Genomic DNA, 24,589 nt, shown 5'->3' with positions numbered 1-24,589 from the left:
CAGAGAAGGGCAACAAGATTAGTGAACAAAGGGTTGCTCTTACGAAGAAAGGCTTAAGTTTTGCAAATTACAGAGTCTGGAGACTAGGCACCGGCGAGGTGATCTGATAGAGGTGTATAAGGCTTTGAATGTTTTGAGCATGCTCAATGCCAATGGGATTCTTCATCTTGCTCAGAATAATCACCTCAGAGGGCATAAATTCAAATTGAGGAAGTTCGGATGTCGGATAGATGTGCGGAAATTTGCCTTTGGCCAGCGGGTGGTTGGTTGGTGGAACCGACTTCCATCACTTATTGTTGAAGTTGATAGCCTAAACAAATTTAAGGCTCAACTGGACAGGTATTTCGAACGAACGGAGGGGTGAAATGGGAGTGGGTTTTTTTTTTTTTTTTTTTTTTGGCTGATGCTGAATAAGCTTGCTTTCTTGCATCATATGCCTCTGCTAATGCTAATGCTATGACTCCACCTTTTCAATTACTGCTCCTTCAATCATTATATCCCTTTCTGTGGCGTACTTGTTCATTAATACTTTTGTTTTAGCCATATTCATCTTTAGTCCAAAATCTTTACCAACTCTGCATAACTGATTAAGGTTTTCCTCTAATTCTTTGGGATCGTGGCTTATGACTACAATGATATCTTGTAAATGGTTTAGGTACTCTCCATTCACATTGACTCCTTTCTGCAACAAGTCTAATCTTCTGAAAGCTTCCTCAATGGGAGTAATAAACAACTTCGGAGATATTGTGCCTCCCATTTCGAACTCCTTTCTCAATTTTAATATTGCAACTGTCTCTGTCTAGTCTAATAAAGGAAGTAGCATTCTCATATATTTTCTTCAAAATCATAATATATGGGGTATCTATGCCTTTTCTTTCCAGTGCCTGAAACATTGCCTTATGCTGTATAGAGTCAGATGCCTTTTCATTACCCCCAGGGGCTCACATCTGGTGAGTATGGGCTTGGCACACCCAGGGTCCTGAGCTGGATATCATCATCATTCTATTTCTGACACCCGCCCCCCCACTCTCTCTCTCTCTCTCTCTCTCTCTCTCTCTCTCTCTCAGGGGTAACTCAATTTTTTTTTGGCTGGTGCAGCAAAAGCCTCAAGCTTCCTTGCACCATATGGTAATAATAATAATAATAATAATAATCCACAAATCCAGGCATAATGGTGTTTTATATTCATTTGCTTTCTCCATTAGCTGTGATATTAAGTGACGGTGATCTATAGGTGAGAATCCTGTCCTAAAGCCACCTTGCTCTTTCGGTTGATTCTCATCATGTATTCTTTCTAATCTGTTAGTAATGACCCTTGTGAACAACTTGTAGATGCGGGATAACTGGCTAATTGGTCTATAATTTCCAATTTATCCCCTTTCTTATGCAGCAAAACTATGACTGCATTATTCCACTCCTTAGGCATCACACCTTTTCTAATGCATTTTGTGAAGAGTGTTGCCAGTTTGTGTCATGTCTCTTCCTCCCAATTTTAACAATTCTACAGTAACTTCATCTTCCCCAGGGGCTTTCTGAATCTTCATTTTCTTCAACGCATGCTCTACCTCATCAGGAAGCTTATCAGGTATGTTATATGTGTTACTAATTTGTGATCCATCGTCCCCATTGCTGGCATCATTCCCTCGCTTCTGCTATTTGAATTATGTACACCATCGCTATGTACACTTTCTTCAGTTTCAGTATCATTTGTCTTTCTGTATTACTGCTCATGGCTGCTGATTTAAATCCTTTGTTTTCCCTTAATGCTTGTTCTATGTTTCTTGTGTTAAATTTTCTTATGTTCTCTCTGAGTTTCTTTCTAATGGCTTTGCATAATTCAGTATACTCAATGTTCTCTTTGTCAGTGTTTTTCTTGCTCTTCATTTGTCATATTCGGTTAATCATGGCAAGTGTTTCTTGACTAATTTTTTGACTGCTGACGAGGCTACTAGGAGACGGTCGTGTTCAAAGCCGCTAAGTGGATTTTTCTTATTTATTGATTTAAAATTATTGTTTTTCTAAAACTTTTGATTTAAATTTAGTAGTATAACATTATTTTGTGATTTTCTGATTAATTTGGTGTATTTATTCTTTACTCGGCCTTGTAATTGCATAAAAGTATCGGTAAGGGTATCCACATGTTTGCAACTCCGCTGAACGAGAAGTTCTTTAACCATATTTAGCCGCTTGATTGAATATTTTTTACATCGAATTATTTCTGTAAGTAGCTTATAGACCTTGTAAGGATCGTTAGTTTATTCTGAATTGAGACAGCGAGATTTGAAAGTTAATTAATACTTAAGTGTCCGTAGATATAAAGTTCGTAAGTTCCCGCCTTTGTGATACGATAGTTATATACCGTACTAGATAGCGTTAGTTGAACTTTGTTAGCAGTTAAATTGTACTTTTAAATAAATACATATAATGACTTAGATTACAAACGTAACATAATTAATTATATTTGACATAATTCATAACATAATTAATTATAATTAATAAATTAATAGAATCATGACTCAGACCAGAGCAGCAAAGCAAAAGGCTCAAGCTAATGGAAGTGCTGTGGCTCAGAGCAGAACTGAGGGGGGACAGTTGTCCTCTGACTCACAGCCTTATAAAATGCACTGTTTGCTTGATGTTTGCAGAGCAATCGTGTACAGGACATGATACTGCCATGGGGGATGTCTGTGTGTGCGCGCGATGCAAGGAGTGTATCGATATCAGGCAACAACTCCGCGTTCTTGTGGGCCTATACGAGAGCTTGAAGGACAGGGTGGATGCCCTCGAAGAAACTAAATTGAGGGGCCCATCAAGCTCTCAGCTGCCCACATCAATGCCAGAGCTTGCACTTGGGCATCACGTGACACAGAGGCAACCCCCAAGACAGAATGCGCTGGTCCCGAAGGAACTAGTAGTTGTTGGTGACTCTATTGTCAGGGAAACGGGGAACAGGCTTTGAAAAAGGATAGGTGGAACAGGACCAGGGTATGTCTGCCAGGGGCAAAGGTTGATAACGTTGTAGAGCGAATATCATCTTTTAAGGGCACAAAAGGTGATATGGTTGTACACGTTGGCACTAATGATATTAAGAGTAGGAGACCGGCAGAATTACTTAACAAGTACAGGTCACTGTTGAACAAAAGCCGAGAATTAGGGTTGAATTTGAAAGTGTCTGCAATTCTGCCCAGACACGATAGGAGGGAGTATATGATGAGAGCCTTGTCGATCAATTCGGCCCTGGAAAGATTGTGCAAGGCTCAAGGGGTAGAATTTTTTTTCAGCCTGGATTGTACTTGTTAACAGGAGAGATTGCTTCTACAGGGATGGGATACACTTAAATAGAAAGGGTGCAAGAATATTTGCTGATGCTGTCGAGGCAGTGTTAGGTGGGTCGGAAAACTGCTAGCTTGGGGGGGGGAGACAAAGACCAATAGATTGACAGTAGCCACTGGCAGAGGTGAAAGAGATTCTTGCACTGCTTCTATTAGAATGAGCAGAAGCCTGGAAAACAAGATGCGTGATATTTCAGAGACTGCTGGGAGCCATTGCGGTACAAGTAAACACATGGGTTGTGTTAGGGTAGCTAAGAATAGAAACAGGTGCAGGTATACTTGCGTGTACACCAATGCTAGGAGTTTAGTAAACAAATTTGATGAATTTGAGGTATTGCTCAAAACATCAAAGGCAAATATTGTTGGGATATCAGAGATGTGGTGTCACACAGATATAAGGGATGCAGAACTGCAATTTGGGGAGTACAACGTCTACAGAAAGGATAGACAGGATAGGAAGGGGGGAGGGGTTATGCTATTAGTTAAGAAACATAAAAACCAAGGAAGTGAAGCCAGTCGACATCCTGGACAGTGCAGTGTTGAGTCAGTTTGGTGTGACATAAGCATTGGGAGATCAAAATTGAGAGTAGGAGTGTGCTATAGGCCTAATGACTCTGATGAGTATAATAAGAAACTGTACAGGGAAATAGAGTGGGCCAGTAAATCAGAGAGTCTTATAATGAGAGATTTTAATTTCCCAGATATTGACTGGAATTTGGGGGCTGGTCACTCACACACTAGCAGGGCTTTTGTGGATTTATTGGATGATTGTTTTCTACATCAGTATGTTCAGGAGACAACTAGAGGGAGTAATACTCTTGATTTGATTATCAGTAGTGATTCTTCATGCATTAAGAATCTGCAGATAAATGAACCACTAGGTGGCAGTGATCACAGTGTTCTGACGTGTGATTTACTGAAAGAGATGACTACCATTAGGGGTAAAGGGAAGGGTTATTGCTTCCGTAAAGGCGACTACGATGGACTGAGACAGTATTTAAATTCTATACAGTGGGACCAACTGATGATGTTACCAACAGCAAATTCAAAATGGGAAGCATTCAAAGAACTTATCTTGGAAGCTACTAGGCTTTACATACCAACTAAGAAATATTGTTCAAGGTTTAGGCCAAAATGGATGTCAGATGAACTAATGAGGCATATGGCAGAGAAGAAAAATGCATGGGATACTTACAAATTAACACATGACACAGAAGCCTATGATAGATACAAGTTGATATGCAACCAAGTTACAAAGGAGGTTAGGCAGGCGAAGGCAGATTACGAGAAATCCTTGGCAAGGGATGCAAAGAAAAACAGCAAAGAGTTCTTTACTTATGTAAACTCAAGAAGGAAGGGGATGAATCAGATTGGTCCACTTGATATTGATGGGTCAACTGTTGATGATCCTGCTCAGGTAGCTAACAAACTAAATGAATATTTTGCATCGACATTCACACATGAGGAGTTATTCAGCGAGGGGAATGCCAGAGGTGTATTCAACTCTAGCAGTAAGCTACAGAATCTTGAAATAACTGGGAGTAAAGTGGAGGAGAAATTGTTGAAGATAAACACAAGAAAGGCACCCGGGGTGGATGGGATCTATCCAGTTATATTAAAGGAGGCAGCAAAGGAAGTAAGCAAACCCTTAGCCATAATTATGAGAGCTTCCTTGGACTCAGGGGAGGTACCCATAGACTGGAAATGTGCAAATGTGACCCCAATTCACAAAGGAGGATCAAAGGCTGACACAAGTAATTATAGACCTGTGAGCTTAACTTCTGTTCCAGGAAAATTAATGGAGGCACTGGTTAAAGAAGCACTGCAGGATCATTTAGACAAGACTTCAGTTATAGCTCGGACACAGCATGGTTTTGTTGCCTGACCAAATTGATTGGATACTATGATGCAGTCACAAAAGAACTGGATGCAGGGAATAGCTTTGATATTATATACTTGGATCTTAGATAGGCTTTTGATACTGGTGCACATGGAAGACTGCTACACAAATTGGAGCAGTGTGACATTGGAGGCAAATTACTGCTATGGATAAAGGGGTGGTTGAGGGGGAGAAGACAGAGAGTGGTAATCAATGGTCACTGCTCATCGTGGACTAATGTTATTAGTGGAGTCCCTCAGGGCTCAGTGTTGGGTCCATTATTGTTTTCTGTATTTATAAATGATATTGATGATGGTATATCAAGCTTAATGTCCAAGTTTGCAGACGATACAAAGGTTGGCAGGGTTGTCAAGGACACTACTGACACTATGCTGCTGCAACAGGATCTGGAAAGGTTGAGCAGATGGGCTGAGAGGTGGCAAATGAAGTTTAACATTGACAAATGTAAAGTACTACACATGGGAAACAGCAACCCCAGAGCAACATATCAACTCTGTGGTACTACACTGACAGTGGTAGAGAATGAAAGGGACTTGGGGGTGGTTGTGCAGGCAGATATGAAGTTCTCTGAGCAGTGCAGACGGGCTGCAAGAGTAGCTCATGGAGTATTGTCAATGATATACAGGAATTTTTCCAGCAGGGATAAGGAGATGATTATTCCCTTGTATAAGGGAATGGTTAGGCCACACCTAGAGTACTGTATACAGGTCTGGAGGCCTCATTTAAAGAAGGATGTAGAGCTGCTGGAACGAGTACAGAGAAGGGCAACAAGATTAGTGAATGGAACAAAGGGGTGCTCTTACGAAGAAAGGCTTAAGTTTTGCAAATTACGGTGTCTCGAGATTAGGCACCAGTGAGGTGATCTGATAGAGGTGTATAAAGCGTTGAATGGTTTGAGCATGCTCAATGCTGATGGGATTCTTCCTCTAGCTCAGAATAATCACCTGAGACGGCATAAATTCAAATTGAGGAAAGACAGATGTAGGATAGATGTGCGGAAATTTGCCTTTAGCCAGCGGGTGGTTGGTTGGTGGAACAGACTTCCATCCCCTGTCGTGGAGGTTGATAGCCTAAATAAGTTAAGGCTCAGCTGGACAGGTATTTTGAACAAACAGAGGGGTGAAGTGGAAGTGGGTTTTTTTTTTTTTTTTTTTTTTTTGCTGATGCTGAATAAGCTTGCTTTCTTGCATCAAATGCCTCTACTAATGCTAATGCTAATTTTTTTTCTTTGGAGTTCGTTTTACCTACAGGTTTCTTGGGCTTTATCACTTTCAGAAAGTTGTAATATTCCTCGTCAATACCTTGGTCCTGAGCAGTCTGCAGAAGCTCAAACTTGTTCTTAAATTCCAGTGCATACTGCTTTTTCTCCTCTTCTGTTATCTCAGATTTTGTATTATTTACTCGAGTCAGTTTTTTCCTTTCTTTACTTACATCTATATCAAGTGTGCATCTTACCATTCTGTGATCACTTCCAACATTTACCTTGTTCCGGACAGTAACATCATTTACGATATATCTTCTGTTAGTAAGGATGAAGTCCACTTGATATCGACGGTATCAAGTGGACCAATCTGATTCATCCCCTTCCTTCTAGAGTTTACATAAGAACTCTTTGCTGTTTTTCTTTGCATCCTTGGCCAAAGATTTCTTGTAATCTGCCTTTGCCTGCCTAACCTCCTTTGTGACTTGGTTACAGACCAGCTTATATTTATCATAGGCTTCAGTGTCACCTGTTAATTTATATGTATCTCATGCATTTTTATTCTCTGCCTCATGTCTCATTACTTCATCTGACCTCCATTTAGGCCTAAACCTTGAACAGTATTTTTTAGTTGGTATGAAAAGCTTAGTAGCTTCCAAAATTAATTCTTTGAATGCTTTCCATTTTGAATTTGCTGTTGGTAACATTATCAGTTGGTCCCACCGTGTAGAATTTAAATACTGTCTCAAACCACTGTAGTCATCCTTTACAAAAGCAAAAACCCTTCCCTTTACCCCTAATGGTAGTTACCTCTTTCAGTAAATCGCACGTCAGAACACTGTGATCACTGCCACCTAGTGGTTCCTTTATCTGTAGATTCTTAATGCATGAAGAATCACCATTGATAATCAGATCAAGAGTATTACACCCTCTAGTTGCCTCTTGTCAATGCTGCTGTAGAAAACAATCATCCAATAAATCCACAAAAGCCTTGCTAGCGTGTGAGTGATCAATCCGCAAATTCCAGTCAATATATATATAATTAGGTCTATAACACACTCCTCTCAATTTTGCTTTTTCGGTGCTTTTGTCACACTAGACTGACTCGACACTGGTCTGTTCACCTATATCGACTGGCTGTACTTTCTTGGATTTTGTGTTTCTTAACTAATAGCATAACCCCTCCACCCTTCCTATCCTGTCTATCCATCCTGTACACATTGTACTCCCCAAATTCCATTTCTGCATTGCTTATATCTGTATGACACCACATCTCTGATATCCCAACAAATCTGCCTTTGATGTTCTAAGCAATACCTCAAATTCATCAAATTTATTTACCAAACTCCTAGCATTGGTGTACATGCAAATATACATGTACCTGTTCCTATTCTTAGCTACCCTAACTCAACTTTCTTTTTCCATGTGTTTACTTGTACCGCAATGACTCCCAGCACTCTCTGAAATACCCTGCATCTTGTTTTCCAGGCTGCTGCTCATTCCAACAGAAGCAGTGCAAGAATCACTTTCACCTCTGCCAGTGGCTACTGTTAATCTATTAGTCCGTGTATCCTCCCAAGCTAGCAGTTTTCTGACCCACCTATCACTGCCTCAATAGCATTGGCAAATATTCTTGCATCCTTTCTATTTAAGTGTATCCCATCCCTGTAGAAGCAGTCTTTCCTGTTAACAAGCACAGACCAGGCTGAGAAAAATTCTATCCCTTGAGCCTTGCACAATTTCTCCAGGGCCGAATTGATCGACAAGACTCTCATCATATGCTCCCTCCTATCATGTCTGGGCAGAATTGCAGACACTTTGAAATTCAACCCTAACTCACCACTTTTTTTTCAACATTGACCTCTACTTGTTAAGTAATTCTGCTGGTCTCCTACTCTTAATATCATTATTTGCCAATGTGTACAACAATATCACCTTTTGTGCCCTGTACAATGTAATCAGCCTTTACCCCTGGCAGATATACCCTGGTCCTGTTCCACCTATCCCTTTTGCACAATATATTCCCTGTTACCTTGACAATAGAGTTATCGACAACAACTAGTTCATATGAGACCAGTGCATTCTGCCTTGGGGATTGCCAATGTGTTGTGTGATCAAGCTCTGGCATTGATGTGGGCAGCTGAGAGTTTGATGGGCCCCTCAATTTAAATCCTTCGAGGGCATCTACCCTGTGCTTCAAGCTCTCATATAGGCCCATAAAAAAAAGCTGAGTTGGCACCCGATTTCCTCACACTCCTTATATCATGCACACACAAAGAGATTCCCCTTGGCAATATCATGTCCTGTTCCTGATTGCTTTACTAACATAAAACAACTAGTACATTTCGAAAGGCTGTGATTCAGAGGGCAACTGCCCTCCTCAGTTCCCCCCTGAGCCACAGAACTCCCATATATTAACTTTTAGTATATTAACATTCTTTTGCTTTTACAAACTTACTATTTCTTTTTTCTACTATCCTTATCCTTCTAGTCCTTGGCACTCTCTGTGCATTTTTCACCTCCATCTATGCAAATTTTATCAAACTTATTTATTCTTACACACACACACACACACACACACACACACACACACACACACACACACACACACACACACACACACACACACATTATTATGTATACCCTGTTTAATCATACAATAGCATTAACGCCACACAATCACAACATTATCACAACTGAAAATTTAAATAAAGTACACAGGCTTAAAAGTAGCGTTTAAGAACACACACACGCACACCATGGTAAAGAGAGAGACCTCTCTCCTGGTAGGCACTCCCGTAGGCAGGTGGGAAGGAGCAGCAGTGCGTAGCACACTCTTCTTGATTAGACTGGGGTTCGAGCCCATCACCACCAAATACGGAGGATGTGGAAAGGTCAGGAATGACCACTGCATATTCACAGAGCAATATGGCCTTAGTTGCTAATGCTCTTAACAACAAACGTACATCTCTCCTGGTACTTGTTTCCCTTTCCACTCAATTTAAGAATCGTGTTGTTTCCAGGACTTCCTGTGCAAGTCTCAGAATACACTGGAATATCGTTCTGGATTGTCACATTCATTATTGATGATGCCACATATACAGTATATGGGACTGTGTGTACAGAGTCATGCATAAACTCCTTTCCCATTGTCATCAAGATAAAAAAAAAAAAAAAAACTTGAAGCAGTAGTCCTAACCTAAGTAACCAAGTCCAGCCAGATTCACACTGTAATTAAACTTTATTACAAGAATGGATACAGAGAACTTCAAGCTTCAGATTGTATCAAAGACAGAAAATGTCTCAAGGCCTTCTTGTTCGAGAACTGTATTAAATATCGTAAGGTGCGTTAATGAAGTTTACTCTACTCCCAAGAATAGAAATGGTCATCCATCAGATCACAAGAAGTGATTCACAGGATTGATGTACACAACTCTTAAATGTAAATGTTTAACTGGAAGGTTTGAAGACTGATAGGAGAATGCCCTATCATGATTTTTTATTACAAAACAAATAGACACGTGGAGATTTGGTTGTCAATAAAGATTGGCAAAAAATTTACCTTTTATTTTTCTAAATTAATCACTTTGTGCTCCTGGTGGTGAGATTTTATTTATATTTTTTTATAGTAAAAAAAAAAAAAAAAAAACACCCACAATTTATTTATTGGTTACAATGTGAAAAATCACTTTTATTTGAGTATTAATTGTTAAATTTGAGAAAGGATATTATAACCACTCTATATTTAAAGTATTAGTTATTAGCCATGTAGTTCAAGGAAGCCATCCCTTTTGCTGCACTGACAAAAAATAAATAAATAAATAAATAAATATATGTGTATAAAATGAATTACTAAATAAAAATAAACAATAGATCTATAAAAAAATAAAAAGAAAATAAATAACCCATGTTTCCTTCTTTCTGTAGATAACTAGCTGTATGCTTGATGACAAAACACACACACACACACTGGTGTTCAAAGAAAGTGCATCACCTAGGAATTTCACATTTCTAACCCTTTTTCATGATGTGACGTTACATTAATGACTAGCATCACAAATAGAAATATAAACAAAAGATATTTATTAATATTTAAGGCAAAGCTAAATAATATTTGACAAGTGCTCTCAAAATATTCCAAAATGAGCATTTGCAACCTTTATACAACAGTTTTGGTAAACACGACATTTATGGCTGCAATGTTATCAGAAGCCCTCAATTTGCTTCAGTTTATCATTTTGGCACCTCCGTAACCAGGTGGGCAGGAGCAGCAGTGCATAGCACACGCTTCTTAATTAGACTGGGATTCGAGCCTGTGACCACCAAATGCGGAGGATGCAGAAAGGTCAGGGAATGACCGCCGCATATCCCTGGAGCAATATGGCCTTAGTTGCTAATGCTCCTAAAAACCAAATAACAAACAACAACAAAGAGTTTATCATTTTAAATGGAAAACAAAATGAAAAGTTCACCAGCTGCAAACTAATATTCAGTTGAACCGCCTCTGGCCCTGATGACAGCAGAACACCATCAAAGCATTGACAAGATCAATTTCTGAAGATAATTAACTGAGAGTTCGTGGTTCCAAACACGAATTTCTGAAGTTCACGAAGGGTCTTTGGTTTCTTTCTGGCAACTGCAGATTCCACACGATGCCAATAGTTCTCTATAGAATTCAGGTCCAGGCTGTTTCCTGGCCAGCTAACAATTGTAATGGACTGTTCTTCCAACCATTTTTGCACCTGTAACAAATGTAAACACATTACTGTCGAACCTCTATTGCAGAAATGAAGCTCAAGTAATTACAGAAGTGCCTACTTACACTTTTCACTCTTTGACAAGGCGCAGAGTATTCCTGAAAGATGCAGTTACTTGGCAGGTTTAAATGGTCTCTAATGGTTGGCAGCAATTTGCTTTCCAATATAGTCAGGTATCCATTGGCATTTACGGAACCTTTTATAAACTGCAGGTGACCTACTCTGCGATACGAAATGCACCTCCATATCATTTGGCTGGTAGGGAATTTCACTGTAGACACCATTCAGTCTGGATGGTATTCTTCACAGTGTCTATATCGAATCATTTATCTCCCATCAGAGCCATGCAGGTTGAATTTCTTCTCATCCAAGAAAATAACTGAATTCCACTGCTCGGGGGTCCATTTGACTTGTTCCTTACACCAAATTAATCGGGCCTTTTTCATTTTTTGTGTGAGAAGGGGCTTCTTAGGACTACGGGCTAAAAGTCCATTTTTGATGAGGCGTCTTCTGATTACTGCACTTGCTACCACTCCTATATGTTCTTCCCATTCTGTTTTCAGCTCAGACGAAGAAGCTTTATGGTTTTTAAGGCATCAGTGCTTCAAAACGCGGTCGGTCCTGTTTTGGCATAGAAATTCGTTTGCATCTGGTTCCCTTTTTCCTATCAGCAGAACCAGTATTCTTGAGTTTGGAAAGAAATCTACTCACTGTTGTCTGATTACAAGACATTCTATAAGCAATATGACAGGAAGAGCATCCTTCCTCACGTAAAGCAATAATAGCACTCTTTCTTCGTGGTGTCAACTGCACATAACTTTGCCATCTTGACACAAGCAAGGAATGACTGCATCTCTTGCAGAGCATGCTTATATAGCTGAAAGTAACAGCTGATGCAATATTATGTCATCACTTATGCATGTCAATCTTATCTGATGCAATCTGTGGGAAATTTGCTGTATACTTATGTTATTCGGATGACAATTACAATTTTAATGGGTGATGCACTTTCTTTGAACACCAGTGTATATATCCATTTGATTTCACTATTGGAGGGGATGGATAGGTGAAATTTTTTTTTTTTTTTGGCTGATGCTGTATAAGCTTGCTTTCTTCCATCATTTTCCACTACTAATACTAAAAAAGAGCAAGTTTTTGAAATTTTTCCAAATCTGTTTAAGTATTTCTATTGATGCATGTTTAATTAACTTTGTAATGGTTTTTTTTTTTTTTTTTTTTTTAATTTAATTATTATTTATTTTATATGTTGCAAAACCAGAACATTTATTGGTCTTGGGATGATGGAACAAGATCCCATTTTCGGCATCTATATATATATTTTTTTTTTTTTTTTAACAAGAAGAATCCGACGTGATGACTGGGATAAATTTGTTAAATCTTTAGAACAAGATATCACGGGCCCACAGATAAGTGGTTTTAAAATTTTTAAGAAATTGAAACTAGACACAAATGATCAAATAAAAACCAACTCCATCTCTCAAGCAGAATGGAAGCAACACTATTCCAATCTATGGTATAACCCTGGCACTAGGGATTGAAAGATGAATCTGTGGTAATAACTGAAGTTGAAGAAAATATAGCAATGGAATAACTAGAGTTAATATTACAAAAATCAAAAACAGAAAAAGCCCAGGCATTGACAATTTGAATGTAGAACTATTTAAATATGGTGGCACCTTACTAAAAAATGCACTACTAAAATTATTTAACATCATATCGCATAAGCAACAGATACCCAAAGATTGGAAAACAGGAATAGTAATCAATTTACACAAAAAAGGTTCCAGAAATAACCCTAATAACTACAGAGGGATAACGCTGCTATCGATTGCTTCAAAGCTATGCTTTAATATAGTAAAGAATAAACTTAATAAATACAGTGAACAATTCTTAGAAGAAGAACAATGTGGGTTCACAAAAGAGAGAAGCGCAATAGATGCCATTTTCTCATTACAACAAATTTTGGAGAAAAGAAGAGAATTCAATCTACCAACATTTCTGCTGTTTATTCATTATGAAAAAGCATTGTCATCATCATCAGCCATTTTCAATCCACTGCAGGATGAAGGCCTCTCCAGCAACTTTACAGTTCCTTCTGCTTTGTGCAATGGCCATCCATTTACTACCCACAAACTCGTGAATTTCATCTATCCATCTCTGCCATTGTCTTCCAGGTTTTCTTCTAGCTCCTCTTGGGTACCATTCTGTTAATAGTCCCAAGACCATTTTAGTTCTTTAGTTTTGATAAGAATGTCCTTTACTTGAGTTTGCTGCCTAATCCATGTGTTTCTCTTGTCTAACAGTCTGATTCCCAATATAATTCGTTCCATTCTTCGCTGTGTAGTTCTCAACTTCTCTTCCATTCTTTTGGTGAGTGCCCAAGCTTCACTTCCATAAGTCGTGGTGGGGAGTATACATTGGTTCATTATTTTATGTTTCAGACAAACTGGGATATTGCTCTGCAGTATGTGACTATATTTCCTGAATGCTATCCATCTAAAATTTATTCTTCTCTTGACTTCCAGCCATTTATCATTATTACAGCTAATAACTTGTCCCAGATAAGTATATGACCCCCACCTTTTCAACTACTGCTCCTTCAATCATTATGCCCCTTTCTGTGGCATACTTGTTCGTCATTACTTTTGTTTTAGCCATATTCATCTTTAGTCCAAAATCCTTACCAACTATGCATAACTGATTAAAATTTTCCTCTAATTCTTTGGGATTGCGGCTTATGACCACAGTGTCATCTGCAAATCGTAGATGGTTTAGGTACCCTCCATTCACATTGACTCCTTTCTGCGACCAGTCTAATCTTCTGAAAACTTCCTCAAGGGCAGCAGTAAAATAGCTTCGAAGATATTGTGTCTCCTTGTCGAACTCTTTTCTTGATTTTAAATTTGCTACTGTCTTTGTCTAGTCTAATAAAGGAGGTAGCGTTCTCATATATTTTCTTCAAAATCATAATATATGTGGGGTATCTATGCCTTGTCTTTCCAGTGCCCGAAACATTGCTTTATGCTGTATGGAGTCAAATGCCTTTTCATAATCCACAAATTAGATAGTATGAATCAGAGCTGTAATACTCGATACGTTCTACATTGATATTAATATTTGTAAAATAATAAGAGGAGTTTACCTCAATATAGTATGTAGAAGACTTCCGTATGACACTCTCCAGAAATTAAAATGAAAAAATCGAAAACTGACAGAGTAAAAAATAAATAATTAAAAACCAATGTAACACAATTTAAATCAATTTAACACAATTAAAAATCAATTTAATGCAATTAAAAAGAATAACGAAAATATTCAAAATGATTTTCCTTCCTTATATTTTGGGCCGCTTATCTTAGTGTTGATTTAAATCCTGTCTAGGAAGGAAAATCGTTTTGAATATTTTTGTTAGATTCTTTTTAATTGTGTTAAATTGGTTTTTAATTATTTATTTTTTACTCTAATGTAAGTTTTCGTTTTAATTTCGGGAGAGTATCATATGGAAATGTTCTAAGTTATAATTGAGGTAAACTCCCCTTATTATTTTACAAATAATCCACAAATACCAGGCATAATGGTGTTTTTTATTCATTTGCTTTCTCCATTAGCTGTGATATTATGTGAAGGTGATCCATTGTTGAGAATCCTGTCCTAAAGCCAGCTTTCTCTTTCGGTTGATTCTCATCAAGTATTCTTTCTAATCTGTTAGTAAATAACTCTTGTGAACAACTTGGAGATGTGGGATAACAAGGTAATTGGTCTATAATTTCTAATTTTTGATTTATCTCCTTTCTTATGCAGCAAAACTATGATTGCATTATTCCACTGCTTAGGCGTCACACCTTTTCTAATGCATTTTGTGAAGAGCCTTGCCAGTTTTTGTGTTATGTCTCTTCCTCCCAATTTTAACAACTCTACAGTAACTTCATCTTCCACTGGGGCTTTCTGATTCTTCATTTTCTTCAACGCCTGTTCTACCTTATCAGGAAGAATATCGGGTATGTCATACGTGTTGCTAATTTGCGATCCATCTTCTCCACTGCTGGCATCATTCCCTTGCTCCTTGTATAATTCTCTATAGTAGTCTTCTGCTATTTGAATTATGCCTTCTCTGCTATTTATAAGTACAACATCGCTATTCTTCAGTTTTAGTGTCATTTGTCTTTCTGTATTACTGCTCATGGCTGCTGATTTAAGTCCTCTGTTTTCCCTTAATGCTTGTTCTAAATTTTTTGTGTTAAATCTTCTTATATCCTCCGAGCTTCTTTCTAATGGCTTTGCATAACTCAGTATACTCAATTTTCTCCTTGTCAGTGTTTATCTTGCTCTTCATTTGTTGCCTTCGGTTCATCATAACAAGTGTTTCTTGACTAATTTTTTCTTCTTTGGATTTCTTTTTCCCTATAGGTTTCTTGGGCTTATCACTTTCAGAAAATTGTAATATTCCTCGTTGATATCTTGGTCCTGTGCAGTCTGTAGTTAGTACATACTGCTCTTTCTCCTCTTCTCTTATCTCAAAGACCTTTGTATTATTTACTCGAGTCAGTTTTTTCCTTTCCTACATCTATATCAAGTGTGCATCTTTCCATTCTGTTATCACTTCCAACATTTACCTTATTCAGGATTGTAACATCATTCACGATATATCTTCTGTTAGTGAGGATGAAGTCAATTTCATTAGTTGTTAATCCATTTGGACTCTTCCATGTCCACTTTCTGTTCACTCTTTTCTTGAAAAAGTGTTCATTACTGACAATCCTTGAGATTCTGTAAATTCCACTAGTCTTTCACCTCTTTCATTTCTTTCACCAATTCCAAAATTTCCTATAGATGTAGATTTACTTGAGCGTGTACAGAGAAGGGCAACAAGATTGGTGAGGGGAATGAAGGGATCCTCTTATCAAGAGAGGCTTAAGTTCTGCAAATTGCAGTGGCTGGAGACTAGGCACCTGCGTGGTGATCTGATTGAGGTGTATAAGGCCTTGAATGGGTTCAGCACGCTGAATTCTGATGGGATCCTTCCACTTATTCAGATTATGAACCTAAGGGGGCATAAATTCAAATTAAGAAAGGACAGATGTAGACTAGATGTGCGGAAATTTGCCTTTAGCCAGCGGGTGGTTAATTGCTGGAACAAACTTCCATTTGTCGTTGTGGAAGTTGATAGGTTGAATAAATTTAAGGAGGAACTGGACAGGCATTTGGAGGGAATGGTGTGATATTTTTTTTTTTTTTTTTGGCTGATGCTGCATAAGCTCATACATTTGCTTTCTTGCATCACATGCCACTACTACTACTGTAGTTTCCCTTTCTGTGCTGTTTTGGCCTTTTCCAACCTTAGCATTGAAATCCCCCATAATAATAGTGTAGTGGGTTTTCTGCTCATCTAGAAGACTCAATTTCGGTGTACAATGAAAAAGCATATGACAATGTAAACCATGAAAAACTTTGTCAGATTCTACGTGAAGAAAATATCCCACCCCAATTCTGGAAAGCAATGGAAAGCTTATATAAAAACTCAAGTCGTAAAATATTCTAATGGTCAACTCTCAGACCCAATCAAACAAGGATGTGGAGTATCGCCAAATTCATTTAATATCTACATCAATAAAATTATTAAAGAATGGAAACAAACAATTAACCAATTAACAACGGAATACAGTTGAACAACAGGAATAAAATCCAAACTATATTATATGCTGATAAATACACGTTATAATTGCAAACTCCAAAGATGAACTATAGATAGCAGCAAATGAACTGAATAAAATAGATAAAAAGTACGAGATGAAAATCTCCACCTCAAAAACAAAATCAATGGGATTATGTGGAAAAAACATACAGTCCAAATTGTTATTGATGACAAAATAATAAACAAACATCTGACTTCACCTATTTGGGAAATTTAATATCAGATGAAGGGAAAGACATCGACACTAAACTACAAAAATATAATAAAATGAATGGAACGATTAAACGCCACTTTGGAAAACAAATGGCAACTGAAACAAAATTACGACTGCACAACACACTTCAAAATCAGCCCTCTTCTACAGCTGTGAGACTGGCTCATAAATAAGATGCATACAAACCAGAAGCAGCACAGATGAGATTTTTAAGACCATTAGGCTTTACAAGACTAGACCACCAAAGAAATTTAGATATCCACGAGAAATTAAAAGTAGATAACATAGTAAATAACTTAAAATGATACCAGAAAAAATGGATCAGCCACCTAGAAAAAATGATACCAGAAAAAATGGATCAGTCACCTAGAAAAAATGAACCCAGACCAGATCCCAAAATTAGCCTTTAATTACAAACCTATAGGCAAGAGAGATGTGGGTCGACCAAGACAACGATGGCGAGATCAAGACCACCTCCAAGAGCTACAATGAAACAGGTCTTAAAAGACCTAAGCTGGACCAAGTTCATGATGATGATTTTTTTTTTTTATCTTTCAATGTAATATTCTTTATCATTCAATTAGTAGAAAAATAATCCTTTTGTTTATTAATTCTCATTAAATGTTTCTTTATTAAATTTACATATTTTTGCTGCTGGTGTGTTAGGATAATTTCAGGCTAACCTCATCTGCCAATCCTCAAAGTTTTTTTTTTTTTTTATATACCTGGCTGAAATGTGTAGCTGCAATTGAAACATTTTGATTTGTGCTAATATCTTAAAACAAAACATGACATGACATTCATATTCAGAATTAACTATAATTGAATTAGTTTTTCTCCTAGATACACTGCAGTTTTAAAGGTTATGTTGCTCTCCTTAATGGTTTGTATGTTTTTGATTTTTTTTCTTTTCCTTCAACATTTTTTTTTTTAAAATGAACTCATAATCTGTACTTTGAATAAATCTGAGAGCTTAACTTATTGGAATTGAAGGTGATCAAGTCAAATTTTTGTAGCCTTTAAATACAGAAGCCATGTTTTTAACACAGCATTTTGATGCAAAAACATCTATGGCAGCAATCGATTGGTAATGAAATTTTCTTACTGTAATGGAACTGATGCAATCGATTGTTAACAATTTTTTTACGGAAGTGACGCAATTGACGTCACTTTCTAAATGGTGCTGATGATGCTAATTCAATCTAACGTTGATTCATTAAAGTAAGTTCATGCTAAGATATGGAAGTGACATCACTTCTTAAAGGATGCCAACTCAGTCACTAATGTTGATTTGGTAGAGTAAGTAGCAGGTAGTAATATTATGCAAGAATAAAATGCAGACTTTAATAAAATCTGCTTCTCGAGATTTTGATCAACATCAACCTTCTAAATAGTGTAAGTAAGTTTTGATCAAACCATTCAAAAATTTAAATGGTTTTACTCTAGTGCTGCCATAGATGTTTTCACATAACATCTTTCGTATGTACGGGATATACACGTTGCCTTTTTATTTTATAGACGGACTAACATTGCTTATTATATGACTTTTCGCATATCTAACATGAATATTGTTTACACAGATTTGACCTGTGCTCATAATTGTAACAACTGATTGCTACTGAGATTTATTAGATATTATTTAATCTTTAGGGCTGGACACACTATCTCTTTAGATAGATTAAAGAAGTCTAAAACAGAAAAACTTTCTTTATAAAGCTATTTCTTTTTCAATTCAAAAAATTATGCGATTATTTCAGAGGATCTGTGATTGGATTTGGTTGACCACAGTAGCTTACTGTACATGTAGCAGACCAGTGCAATTCACTGCCCCCCTCAGTCAGTGGGGACCCCCAGAAGTCTCTAATCTTGTATTGATCCAATGAAAGAGTGCAAACAAATGTGGAATGCTACTTAAAATGAGATTTAGTGGTTTAATCACTTTCTCTAAAATTTATTATAATGTTTTCCTGGAGTAAAAAATTAAAAAGATGCCTTTCTTTGAAACCAGCCTGGAGATGAAGCTCCAGGTCTGGTTTCAAAAAAATAACAGCTTCATTTTCCAACCTAATAAAGGATTGTGAATTCACTGAATATCCCAGAAGATCTTGTGATGCTATTGATTGGTCAAGTTAATAATTCCTTAATTGAGGTCACCAAGAGTATTGGTCATTTTGTTTGTTAGGAGCATAAGGGTTTGCTTAAAGCAAGAAGGGGGCACCTACTTAGCCTCCCTCATGTAGAAGCACTTATTAAAACAAAAGTTTGCAAAAGAAACAAACATCAAATGCATATAAAATTTGCTAACTTGGTAAAGTTAATTGAGAGAGAGAATCTTTATTGCAACCTAATAAAAAGATGTTACAGAGAATTTAATGTTTCAACTGACCTGTCATTGCATGCAGGCCAGGGGTTAACAATGCCAAGACATAAAATGTTGAAGTAAACAAAAAAAAAAAAAACTCAGTCCAACTAATGTCATTGCATGAAAAGCACCTTTCTATATCTTTTATCACATGCGAATTTGTTAAGATCAGCATCAAGATTGTAGACGTGGGAGAGCATCTGAAAAGGGAGGAATCAATCTGTCAGGAAAAGTCTCAAATTCCGGGCAGCCAGTCTAGGGGTGGCCGCAAGGCAGAGATAGGGATTTTCCAAGCAGCATGTATACCATAATGATGGCTCGGAGATAAATCCCACAACCATTTTGACTGTGACAACCAACCTTTTGGGAATCAATAAGCTTGGAGAAATGGGGAACCCCCATTGCATTTGCTAATGCTGTTGTTCTGTCTTGTGGCGGCAGGTTAGATTTTCAATTGGTCCATTTCATTAGCCAATATTCAGATGCAATGAGAGGCTTTTTAGTTGTTTGGGTGGCTGAGGCCCAGACTTCCGACGCCTACCATAAAGGTAGGTAGATAATTGTTCCGATGAATTTCTTGATTATTTTGGGGTCTTGAATGTGCAGCAAATTGTTTTGTTGTCCAACGAAGACTCTAAGCCCATGAGGCAAGTTTATCCAGCTGCATATTGAAATGGAGTTTAGGGTCAAACATTACACCTAAGTCATAATTACTCATGATGGGGAATTTTTGTGTCCAACTGCTGTACTCTGTGATAACTTAAGCTCTGTAGTGCAGTGGTCTTCAACCGCCCACTGTGTTTTCATACCTCTTTCAACTAAATTGAATCTTTATCATCTTATTCAAAAAATCAAATTTCTCTGCCCATAACAACAAAGGAGAAAGTAATGGCTATATGTAGTGATCAACTTTAATCTATAGTTTATTGCGACTGAGTGACATATTTTTCATTGTACCTCTTGAGTCCAGTTAGTTCCCAAAATATGAACTTAAAGTTTGAGATTCCCCGAATTTTAGGGTTGGTGATACAGTAGTTATTCCTCCAGATATAAGCAGTCTTAATCTTGATTGGTCTTGTATTTATAGGTCATATTATTACAGTATTACATACACTAAGGTTATAAACTGCTGCTTCAGGATAAAAGACTTTTGTAATTTCTTTATAATGATGTTCATAATGAATCAAACAGCAATTAAACTTCACAGAGAACTAATCATCATCATTGTATCACTGTTTAATTATACCTTGTTGATTATTTAATGATCCTAATGGACCTAACATCAGTTAAACTTTACAGAGAACTAATCACCATTGCATGTCTGTTTAATGGCATCTTGTTTAAGTGTAACTGTTCTAACTACAGTTGATTGGTTTTTTATTAGTGTTTTTGATATTAATAAGTTTATATTATGCACCCATGCTAATGTGTGATGTTTAGTGATGTTGTCTTATCACTGTCTCTCTTCCTGTCTCTTCTCTTCCATGCTTAACTCTGACCTCTGTGCTTGTCACCAAGTGGTGGAAATGGGCAGTGTGACGACCGCATCCTGCAGTGCTGCCAGTTCTGCATGTCTAACCAGTGTCCAACATAGGGGTGGCACAGCAAGGATTTTGCATGTGGAAGCGTTCCTAACTGTCATCTCTACAGAAGCTCAACAGCACCGCGAAGCTAAGCTACACCATTCTCTCTCCTCCTCTTGTTTTTTCCCTGAACTACCATCCTACCACTTCCTTTGTTTAATTTTGTTTTGTTGCCTTCCACGCTTTTGATAAATTTAGCCCCCTTGTTGCACCTGGTTTACTTTGGTTGTTTATTTTGATTAATCCACCATCCTTTGTATTGTTATTGCATGCACTTTGTGACTGTTATTATTTTAAAAAATTTTTTCAAAGCATTTTATTTTGTAGCCTTTTGTGTTGTAGTTACCCAGTAGTGCCCTAATTTTTCATATTTTCCAGGTAGTAGCTGTGCTGTCTATATTATTCATTATACTTTCGACAATCGCACTGACTCTCAATACATTGCCATCATTGCAAGAGCATCAAGATAAAGATGGGCCCCCTGGAGATAACCATAAATTGGCTATGGTGGAAGCAGTGTGCATAACTTGGTTCACATTAGAATACCTTCTCAGGTTCATTTCTGCACCAAATAAGTGGAAATTTTTTAAAGGGGGATTAAATATAATAGATTTGCTGGCAATCCTCCCATACTTTGTATCCTTGTTTTTAATAGAATCCAAAAAACATACCGATCAGTTTCATGACGTAAGAAGGGTAGTGCAGATTTTTAGGATAATGCGAATACTTAGGATCCTCAAACTTGCTAGACATTCAACAGGCCTTCAGAGCTTGGGATTTACACTAAAAAATAGCTACAAAGAACTTGGCTTGCTGATGCTATTTTTAGCTATTGGTATAATGATATTTTCTAGTTTAGCCTACTTTGCAGAAAAAGATGAGACAAATACATTGTTCAGAAGCATCCCAGAAACATTTTGGTGGGCAAGTATTACAATGACAACAGTTGGCTATGGTGATATTTACCCAACTACTCCACTGGGGAAGGTTGTTGGAACAGTTTGCTGTATCTGTGGTGTGCTGGTGATTGCACTGCCCATTCCCATTATTGTCAACAATTTTGCTGAGTTTTACAAGAACCAAATGCGTCGAGAAAAAGCCTTGAAGAGGAAGGAAGCGCTAGAGAGGGCTAAAAGAGAAGGAAGCATCGTATCCTTCCACCATGTCAACTTGCGAGATGCCTTTGTAAAAAGTATGGATTTAATAGATGTCCTTGTAGACACTGGTCACAATGTAAGCCAGGTAAGAATATTTCTTTCATTTAGTGAGATGTATGGATCTCAACTTCCAATAATTATATGATTTATTGAAAATTAACTTTTAATAATAAGTATCAATTTTCATAATATGCTGAATTTCAATTCGAATTTAACTTGGTTACTAGTAATGAATGTTTATTCAGATGTAAGGTAAGTTTGTCTGTGTAAAGTAGTGGTGCCTTTTCAAGCTAAACTTTCTCTTTTCCTCCAATAGGTATTAAAGAAACAATAATACTGGGTATCCATTAAGTTTCAAGGTGTTTTATGGATGCTAAGACAAGTTAATGTAACTGTAGACATGTGATTTGCAGTAAATGTCTCAATTTCATTGCTGATATTGGTATACCTCGATGTGGACATCCTTGGTGGTTTGTTATGTCAGGATTTTTCTTTGGGGAAGCTGAAGATCAGAGCCACTGTTTTGAGCTGCTGCAGAAATTACCCACTTGCTTCCTTTTTTTGTTTTGATTGTTGCTTTAGAGGAAGGACTGAAGCCTAGCATCACTCTTTCCCCAGTTAGTGCACTCCTACTCTGTGCTAACAAGGATGCCCATATTGAGGTATATTAAGGAAAGCACTGTAAATTTGAAAAGCTTACTACACAGCAAAAAACTGCATGCTTATAGTTGCATTTGTACACCGATGAGCCAAAACATTATGACTAGAAAGTCTTTATGCAAATCGAAGCAACTGTAGGTGAACTACGGCACATGCGTGGGTTTGGGACACAGTATAAAAAATCGCCTGATACTGAGCTCCATTAATCAGTATTACTCTTGTTCTTCAGATGGGAAAGGCAGCGGACTTAAGCAAGTTTGACAAAGGCCAAATTGTAATGGCCAGACAACTGGGTCAGAGCATATCCGAAATGGCACGGCTGGTGGGGGTGCTCTTGGTCAGCAGTGGTTAGTACCTACTGAAAGTGGCCTGAGGAGGGAAAACCCACGAACCGCCGGCGAGGTGTTGGACAACCATGGCTTATCGATGCTCGAGGTGAGCAAAGGTGCCAGATGGTATGTGGCAACAGAAGAGCGACTCTGGCACAACTCGCTGGTAATTGGAATGCTGGTGATGGGAGTAATGTGTCATAATACACAATACATTGAACCCTGCTGAAAATGGAGCTGCATAGCCGCAGGCTGCTCAGAGTGCCCATGCTAACCACGGCTCACCAGCGACAGCACCTAAAATGGGCATGCGAGCATCAAAACTGGACCTTGAGTGATTGGAATAAGGTAGTCTGGTCTGATGAATCACATTTCCTGTTGCACCATGTGGACAGCCGGGTATGTGTGCATTGTTTACCTGGGGAAAATGCTTTGCTTTGGGTGATGTTCTGCTGGTATACCCTGGGTCCAGTCAGCCCTGTGCTGGGCACTCTGACATCTACCACCTACCTAAACATCATTGCTGACCATATACACCCTTTCATGGCAACGGTCTTCCCCTCTGGTGGTGCCATCTTTCAGCAGGATAATGTGCCATGCCACACTGCCCGGATTGTTTGAGACTGGTTTGTGGAACTTGAGGAAGACTTACAGGTATTGCCCTGGCCTCCAAATTTCCCAGATATTAATCCCATCGAGCATCTATGGTTTGTGTTGGAACAGCAACTCTGATCTGCAGCATCTCAACCACAGACCTTACAGGAGTTAAAGGATATGCTTGTTATGTGTTGGTACCAGATACCACAAGACACATTTAGAAATCTTGTAGCATCCATGCCTTGCTGGGTATGAGCTGTTTTGGCTGCATGTGGAGGACCAACATCATATTAGGTAGGTGGTCATAATGTTTTGGCTCATCAGTGTGTATCTACAGTATCTATCAAAAACTGATTATGGACACTGTCTACTTTTGTGTCAAAGAAAAAAACACTGTTATTTTTTGCTTGGCCAAATCGTAAATTATCTGCCACTTTGACCAACACTTGTTCATTACTGATATCACAATAAAAAAACACATTGCCAACAGAGGGCATAACTATTATTTTTGGGTACCTATGCAAGTAAAAATTTCCTAGCCCTACCTGTTTTTGTTGTTTTAGCCATTTCATGCAGCATCTCTTAAGCAAATAGGTAAGGCTTACAGCTGAATACAATAAAGCCTTGAAGAATTTTTTGATTATTTTGGCCAATGAAATTTTTCATTAGCATCATTTGCAGATGACTTAACTTTTAATAATAAGTATCAATTTTCATATTATGCTGAATTTCAATTCGAATTTAACTTTGTTAATAGTAATGAATGTTTATATAATGAGTCTGA

The 24,589-nt window shown here is 37.8% G+C and overlaps 1 protein-coding gene across 2 annotated transcripts in view; it reads left to right on the top strand.

Annotated features, from left to right (window-relative positions):
• Positions 1-24,589, top strand: part of LOC150087581 (uncharacterized) — a 317,512-nt gene that overhangs the window by 171,275 nt on the left and 121,648 nt on the right. For both annotated transcript variants that reach the window (XM_090371262.1, XM_090371263.1), the window contains exon 3: positions 21,441-22,304. In XM_090371262.1, the coding sequence (XP_090227388.1) occupies positions 21,441-22,304 (864 nt within the window). The remainder of the gene's footprint in view (positions 1-21,440; positions 22,305-24,589) is intronic.

Source organism: Mastigoproctus giganteus, chromosome 4 (assembly GCF_048544385.1).
Source record: "Mastigoproctus giganteus isolate SK-2022 chromosome 4, ASM4854438v1, whole genome shotgun sequence".
Classification (NCBI taxonomy): Eukaryota; Metazoa; Arthropoda; class Arachnida; order Uropygi; family Thelyphonidae; genus Mastigoproctus; species Mastigoproctus giganteus.
The sequence above is the reverse complement of the archived record's forward strand: the minus strand, read 5'-3'. Positions and strand labels throughout refer to the sequence as shown.